This window comes from Hyla sarda (assembly GCF_029499605.1).
Source record: "Hyla sarda isolate aHylSar1 chromosome 1 unlocalized genomic scaffold, aHylSar1.hap1 SUPER_1_unloc_5, whole genome shotgun sequence".
NCBI classification, from domain to species: Eukaryota; Metazoa; Chordata; class Amphibia; order Anura; family Hylidae; genus Hyla; species Hyla sarda.
The window spans coordinates 128,485-137,012 of record NW_026607591.1 but is presented as its reverse complement, the minus strand read 5'-3'; the positions used below and the strand labels follow the sequence as shown (position 1 = coordinate 137,012).

At 44.4% G+C, this 8,528-nt stretch overlaps 1 protein-coding gene across 1 annotated transcript; it reads left to right on the top strand.

The window, feature by feature from the left end:
- Window positions 1-1,123: 1,123 nt before the first annotated feature.
- LOC130298225 (gastrula zinc finger protein XlCGF17.1-like) lies at window positions 1,124-2,185 on the top strand (the record flags this gene model as incomplete). The annotated part of the gene is made up of 1 exon (XM_056551143.1): window positions 1,124-2,185. A coding segment is annotated over one exon (945 nt), but the record flags the coding sequence as incomplete, so codon positions are not given.
- Between the last annotated feature and the right edge of the window lie 6,343 nt (window positions 2,186-8,528).

Below are 8,528 nucleotides of genomic sequence, written 5' to 3'. Positions count from 1 at the left end.
CAGATGTGCAAAAAAATGCTTCCGTCCTTATGGTCATAATGGGCTTGATACTTAAGGGGTTAAAAGAAGTAAAACAAAATGAAACCTCTATAAGTTGGGTGTCCTTATACCGTATGGACGTACAGAATAAAGAGAAGGTGTCATTGTTACCGAAAAGTGCTGCGTAGAAACGGAAGCCCCCAAATGTTACATAATAGTGGGGTTTTTCAGTTTTTGCCTCACAAATAAATAATAATTTTTTTTTGTTTCACCGTAGATTTTGTGGTGAAATGATTGATGTCATTACAAAGTAAAATTGGTAGCGCAAAAAACAGCAACAACCTCATATGGGTCTGTAGGTAGAAAACTGAAAGCGTTCTGATTTTTAGAAGGTGAGGAGGAAGAAACAAAAGTTAAAAAAAACCTTAAGTCCTTAAGGGGTTAAAGCATTTTTTTTATTAAAACATAAGGAAAACTCTACAAGTTGGATGATGATACTGACCTGATGGATAAGTATAACGTCAGTTGTGACATCACGTTATATGGTAGGTGATGAAAAAATCCCAAATGTGCAAAATTGCATTTTATTTCAATTTAATTTTATCCCACAATTTGTTTTCTATTTCACAGTAAAATTGGTCCCACAAAAAACAAACTCTCATGTGACTCTAGATGGAAAAATGTAAATAAGGTTAATACTCAATTATATAATCTGTGTCAATCTCTGATGCTGGATATTAACCACTTAGATGCTACAGTCAAAGCTGACATCAGCATTTATACAGCCTTACTGAGAATCATTGGTGGTGCAATACAGTGTAAGATCGGTCCCACAAAAACAAGCTCTTAAACCCAGTGTAGATGGGAAAAGAAAAAAGTTTAGGCTGGGAGGAGAGGAGGAAAAAAAAAAGAAAAACACAAAAGCTTAAATATCCTGGGATGTTAAGGGTTAATACTGATAAAATCTGTTTTATTCTTGGCAGATTCTTGTACCAGGAGATCAGAGGAGAATCTTATATCTTCAGATTATAAAGCAGATGATGATATCACACAAGATACATATGAAGAACATTCCATTATCCCAGATACACCCTCAGCCCTTCACAGCCAAGATCTGTCATCTCATCCTTATATACAGGTCCTGTCTTCTCAGTCATCACAGGATGTTCAGCAAAATAAAAGTAATAGAAGGAATGATGGACATCAACGAGCTCATACAGGAAAGAAACCATATTCATGCTCAGAATGTGGAAAATGTTTAATTAAGATATCAAGTCTTGTTGAACATCAGAAAATTCACACTGGAGAGAAACCATTTTTATGTTCAAAATGTGGTAAATGTTTTATTCAGAAATCAGTTCTTGTTCAACATCAAAGAACTCACACAGGGGAGAAGCCATTTTCATGTTCACAATGTGGCAACTGCTTTACTAGGAAATCAAATCTTGTTCAACATCAAAGAACTCACACAGGGGAGAAGCCATTTTCATGTTCAGAATGTGGGAAATGTTTTACTGAAAAATCAGGTCTTGTTCAACATCAAAGAACTCACACAGGGGAGAAGCCATTTTCATGTTCACAATGTGGGAACTGCTTTACTAAGAAATCAAATATTGTTAAACATCAAAGAACTCACACAGGAGAGAAGCCATTTTCATGTTCAGAATGTGGGAAATGTTTTACTTGCAAAGGAGATGTTACTCGACATCAAAGAACTCACACAGGAGAGAAGCCATTTTCATGTTCAGAATGTGGGAAATGTTTTACTGAAAAATCTAATCTTCTTAAACATCAGAAAACTCACACAGGAGAGAATGCATTTTCATGCTCAGAATGTGGGAAAAGTTTTACTGAGAAATCACATCTTGTTCAACATCAAAAAACTCACACAGGAGAGAAGCCATTTTCATGCTCAGAGTGTGGGAAATGTTTCACTGACAAATCAGGTCTTGTTAAACATCAAAGAACTCACACAGGGGAGAAGCCATTTTCATGTGCAGAATGTGGGAAATGTTTTACTCAGCAATCACATCTTGTTAAACATAAAATAACTCACACAGGGGAGAAGCCAATTCAGAGCAATAAATGATGCAGATAACACATCTATATATTAACCCTGTACATAGGATATCTGAGGTTTATACATTTATATCATATACTGCATCTCCAAACTTGTTACCAATTGATAATAAAAGTTTTCTTTTAGAACGTAGTCACCGATCCAGCGATGTCATCACTATAGTTCACATGGTAGGAGAAGAGTGTGGTATATGGTTGTGATATTCACTGCTCCTCATGGAGAAGACCCAACAGGCATAATCCATGAGGAGCTGCTACTGGAGACCCAAACACCTCACAGAGAAGGGACTTATTCCAGTGATGAAGAATTCCAGGACGGTCAGGGCATCACCTGCTGAGACCCTTTTAGAAAGGTTGTGTTATCCCCGATCCTTGCTGATCATGTGGTGTCCGATCACTGGACACCTCAGTCTGTGCTCGGCTGTTTCTGCAGCTCCCATAGTGAATGTACCTCCTCCCTACCTACCTGGGGACACTGGGGTCCCTGTTATTGAGATACAGGGGATAGATGACACAACCCCCTCACCACCCCGTGATGTACTTTTATGTCCTGGGCGGGATTACTTTCCCGACTGTCTTGGCAGTGTAACCCTATGTATGCCGCAGTCAGTACTGATTGTAGCATCTATAGGGTTAAACTGTCTTGCTCCCCAGTCATGGCCTCCAGGTCTACCAGGCGCTGTTGCCTATGAGGCCCGACCTCGGTAACACTGACAGTTATACTGCGCTGTAGTACAGATGTATGGTGGTGTAACCGACCGCAAACTCCCCCCCCCCCCCCCCCCATAAAAGGCCTAAAATCCCGAACACCTGCACCACAGAAAAATCTACCTACCTCATTTCAGTAGAAGTAAAAAAGCACTTCACTACAACCTGAAATAAAGTGAAAACATTCACTTGCCTCTGACACTGAGACCGCCAATGAGGGAGAGGAGGAATACCGCACCTCTCTCCTTTTTTCCTTTTCCCCCTCCCACCCCCCATCATCATTCAGTGATGAGCCCCCCTGGGAGGTGGCCCGGCAGGGCAGTGTAGACCCCCCCCCATACTAGTGTCTCTGTCCCCCTATAGATGACCCTGACTGGACCCTATAACAATGATGACCACTGATTCCTGGGTTTGTTGGATTATAGTAGTTCCCATTAGGTTTTAGGGATACGGCAGCCGGATCCAGTGGGAGAATTTAAACACCAGCTGCTGCCATATCTCTGCCGGACCTGTGCCGTACCCCTTTCATGTCAGTGAACTGGACGGGGTCAGATAGTGACTCCGGTCGGCTCATTTTTGAACTGTAACAGTTTTTGTTGTCGTACTGAAAACCGCGGTCTGCTGTGGTTCCCGTCTGGCAACAAAAATTGATACGGTTCAAAAATGAGCCGACCTGAGCCCCTATCTTGCTTTGTCTGGCGCATTGAAATGAATGGGGTGCGGGGTCCGGCGGGGGTTATGGCAGCAGCTGGTGTTTAAATTATCCAGCTGGATCCGGCTGCTGTATGTAAAAACCATAGTGTGAATGCATCCTTAGTCTCATGGGGGCGCTAGGAAATACCCCTTATGTGAAATGATAACACAGGAATATACAATTAGAAGTGTCAGGTCACTGTCATTCTGCACCTGCCCAGTTTTCCAATATCCTCGATACTTGGCCATTCTCCTAGATCAGTGTTTCCCAACCAGGGTGCCTCCAGCTGTTGCAAAACTACAACCCCCAGCATGCCCGGACAGCCAAAGGCTGTCCGGGCATGCTGGGAGTTGTAGTTTTGCAGCAGCTGGTGGCTCCCTGGTTGGGAAACACTATCATAGATGATGAAATGTAATAGACTGAACAGCTTACTGCTAAAGACAAATGATGGGGGATATGCTTGGTAGAGTAACCGTCATAGCTATGGGTCATTTGATTTGAATGATAGCCCTTAAATATGACATTTCAGTATTACAGTAGTTATATTTATGTATATAGGAGGCAGTATTATAGTAAAAATTTATACTCACGTAATTTTGCTTTCCTTGAGTCTGAAGGCAGCACAGAAGGGTTAATTAATAGCTTCATCCAGTTCATCCTAGGACCGCCCACCTAAAAGAACAATGAAGAATTAACCAATCCCAGGCCATGCCTGGTTACATACATCCATCAGAACCCATCCACTCCATGTTAATGAATAGACTCAGTTCTGATGCAGAAAAAAATAATATTTAATAGGAAGGGTTTGTATGTGCTGCCTTCAGACTCAAGGAAAGCAAAATTACGTGAGTATAAATTTTTACTTTCCATTTCGTCTTCCAGCAGCACAGAAGGGAGCTGAATAGCAAACAAAGGGGGGGGGGATACTTAATTAAATGCAGCATTAAGCACCCCTGTGCTAAAGGCTGGATGCGTGCCCTGGATATCTAGCCTGTAGTTCCTCACGAAGGTCGAACTTGTCTACCACAAAGCTGCATTATAGATCTCCTGGATAGATACTTGTGCTCTTTCCGCCCAGGACGTAGCTGTGGCACGAGTTGAATGAGCTTTGAGGGAGGCTCAACTTCCGCCTTTTTGTAGGCCTCCAGAATAGCGGACTTCAGCCATCTCGTCAGAGTATCCTTGGCAACTTTTTTCCCTTTTCTGGCTCCAACAAACTGGATGAACAGGTTTTCATCTACCCGGAACTCCTTCGTCCTGTCCAGGTAACATGACAGAGCCGACGAGACATCCAGATTCTGTAGGAGCCTTTCTTCTTCATCTTGTGGTTCTGGCAGGAACCTAAGTAAAAAGATTTCCTTGTTCACATTTACCTCTGAAGACACTTTGGGTCTAAAGGACGGCACCGTCCGCAGCAAGACTCCCTCTGGCACGAATCGCAGGAGAAGATCCCTAGATGAAAGGGCTTGAATCTCTCCCAGCCACTTTGCCGATGTTATGGCAATCAGGAACGAAACCTTGTATGACAACCATTTCAGATAAACTTCTTGTAGAGGCTCAAAGGGAGGCATTGTCAGGGCTCTTAGGACGAGAGTGAGATCCCACGTAGAGACTGGAGGACGGATTACTGGTCTTAGTTGTTTCAAGGCTTTGAAGAATCTTGCTATTACCGGATGATTAGCAAATCTTCCATCCATGAAAGAGTTGATCGCCGTCATATGGACTCTTAAGGTGTTGGGTCTCAAACCTTTGTTGAAGCCATCCTGCAGGAACTCTAAGATAACTGGCAAGGACACCTCATCCCGACTCTTCTCCTGTCTCCAAGATGTGAACTTTCTCCAAAGCTTGGAGTACAGAGCATTGGTGGATTTTCTCCTTGCCGCTAGAAGAGTGGATATGACTTCTTCCGACAAACCAGTCATCCGGAATTTAGCGCTCTCAAACTCTATGCAGTAAAGTGCAGTTTCTCTGGCCGTGGATGATGAAAGCCTTTCTGGACCAGGAGATCTCTGTGGGGAGGAAACTTGAGGCACCTGCCTCTCGACATCCGCAGAAGTATTGGAAACCATACTCTCCTCGGCCAGTAGGGAGCTATCAGGATGACATCCGGCTTGTCCGTCAGTATCTTCCCGATCACCCGACCTATCATCACTGGAGGGGGAAACAGATAAATGTGGAGACCTTGCTACGAAATTGTGAGGGCATTCAAGATGTCCGGATGATCCTGGTGATTTAGGGAAGCAAATCTGGAAATCTTCAGAATCTCTCGTGTGGCCATCATATCGAAGTCCGGCAGACCCCATCTGTTCACCAGTTGCAGGAAGTGAACCGTATTCAGTGACCACTCGTTGGGGCTCAACCTTGATCGACTCAGACGATCCGCTTGCACATTAAGGACGCCCTTTATGTGCACAGCTGAAATGCTGGGAACAGTCCTCTCTGCCCAGGCCATGATGCGCTTGCACTCTTTCTGTAGGCCTGGACTTCGAGTGCCCCCCTGCTTGTTCAAATAATAAAAACACAGTAGTCGAGTTGTCTGAACCAGCAGGGGTTTCTTCCTCAGCAGAGAGCTGAAGTGTAACGAGGCTAATCTTACCGCCCTCATTTCTCGCAGGTCGGATGACATCCGTGATTCTTCTTGGGACCAACACCTCTGCACCCACAGATCTGCTACGTGGGCTCCCCATTCCAACTTCGAGGCATCTGTTGTAACCAGGATACTGTCTGAAGGTTTCAAGCTGCATCCTGAAGATTTTTCTTGACCAGCCACCATTTGAGACTGTTCCACGTATGCTGTGATAACCTGAGGGGAGAAGACAAGGATTCGAGACTCTTGTCTCATGCAGACAACACTTCTTCCTGTAGGTCTCTCATATGAGCCTTGGCCCAGGGCACTGCTTCTATTGCCGCAGTTAAGAGCTCCAGAGTTCTCATCCCAACACCAATGGACACCTGTGGAGTTTCTATGATTTGAGCCACCTGTGAAGTGAGGATAAGCATCCGGACTTGAGGCAGGAACAACTTCTGCTGCTGAGAGTCTATTATAAACCCTAGGAATCTCTTCCTGGTTGCTGGTGTCAAGTTGGATTTTTTTTAAATTGACCAGGAAACCAACCTCCTGTAGCATCCGTAAAGTCGACTGTAGGTGATGTTCCAACTCCTCCGAAGAATCTGCTATCAGGAGCCAGTCGTCCAAGTAGGGCACCAGGTGTATCCCTTGAAGACGAAGAGCCACCACCACTGCTATGGCCACTTTTGTGAACACCCTGGGCGCCGAAGACATCCCAAACGGTAGAGAGTGGAATTGATAGTGTTGTACCCCTTGTTCCATCTTGATAGCCACCCTGAGATATTTCCTTGAAGCAGGGTGAATCGGCACGTACAGATAAGCATCCATAAGATCTATGGACGCCATGATAGAACCTTTTTGTATAAGATGGATTGCAGATCTTATAGTCTCTATCTTGAACTTTTCTTTCTTTAGAAATTTGTTGAAAAATCTGAGGTTGATCACCAGCCGAAACTTGCTTTGCGGCTTGGGAACTGGAAAGACCCGTGAGTAGATGCCTTGACCTCTCTCTTCTTGAGGAACTTCTTCCGCCTCTTTTTGAAGGAATTCTCGGATTAACTGAAAAATAACCAGATTTTCCGGACAGTTGAACACAAACCTTGCCCGAGGATGATTAAGAAAAATCACCTTGTATTCTGCTCTGACATCACTTAAGACCCATTTGTCGGTCGTGATATCTTCCCAAGCAGGCAGGAACCGTAAAAGTCTTGAGCCGACCGTGATCTGACCTCTGGCTTCAGAAATCCGTTTTGGACTGAGAACCCTCCGGCTGTTTTTTCTTTCCTTTGGTCTGCTGACCTCTTCCGAATCTTCTGTCCCTGCTATGGAACGGTCTCCTTCGGAAAGTGCTTCGGACTATGGGCCGAAAGGACCGAAAGGGCTTGCGTCTTAGGTTGAGGGAAGGAAAAACCTTTATTCTCCTGAGCGGATTCCAGGATTTTCTCCAACTGAGGGCCGATTAGGTGCCCTGGCTGAAAAGGAAGAGCACACAAATTTATCTTTGAGGCAACATCTCCTGACCATGGCTTTAGCAACACTGCTCTTCTTGCTGCATTGGAACTCTGCAACTGTCTTTAGCGAAGTAACCTGCCGATATAGTTCCTCCCTTGGCGCCCTCTGCTCAATGTCTCGACCTAGCTGACTAAGCCACAATCTCAGAGCTCTGGATACAGGAACTGTTGCAAGCGCTGTCTTACACAGTGCGGCTGAATTCAGATATCCTTTTTTCAGTAGGACATCCATCCTCCTGTCCAGAGAATCTTTGAGAACAGAGGAATCTTCAGACTGTAATAGTGTCTTTTTGGAGAGTTTTTCCACTGCGGCGTCAACTTTACCAGGACTTTCCCACTGCTCTGAATCCGCAGGATCTAGTTTGTAGACCGCTTTGAACCTTGATCCAAGGTCAACTCTTTTTTCTGGCTTTACCCATTCTCTCTCCATGATGGTTTTAAGCATTGGATGGCCCGAAAATGTCCTGTATTTCTTCTTTGGGAAGTAAAACAGGCTGTCCTTGTCTTGTGTTGAAGACTCGCCTTGCTTTACCTTCATAGTGTTTTTTACTGCCTTGATCAACTTGTCTGTCTGTTCTTTCCTGAACAAATAATTGTCTTCAGTGATGGCATCCTCTGAGTCAGATGATGACTCTGAAGTCTCGGATTCCGAGGAGGAGGACTCAGAGACCTGTTGGCTGGAATGTGGCTGACCCCCTCTCCTTTTATGTGCAGGCTCCTGAGTAGCCATATGCTGCTTGAACCAAGAAAAAAATAGCTTCTTTAAGAAAGGAAGACTGATCATCCGCAGGAGAGCAAACAGCACACATATTAGACTGCGACCCATCTAGCAGTACCTGGAGGCAGGAAATGCAGCGTACGGTGATACAATTTTGGCATATATATCCCGAAGCATCGTCCAGTAATGGTTGGCTGCACGCTGAGCATGCTCTGTGCTAGGATTTAGATTAGAGACAGTATTATAGTAGTTATATTCTTGTATATAGGA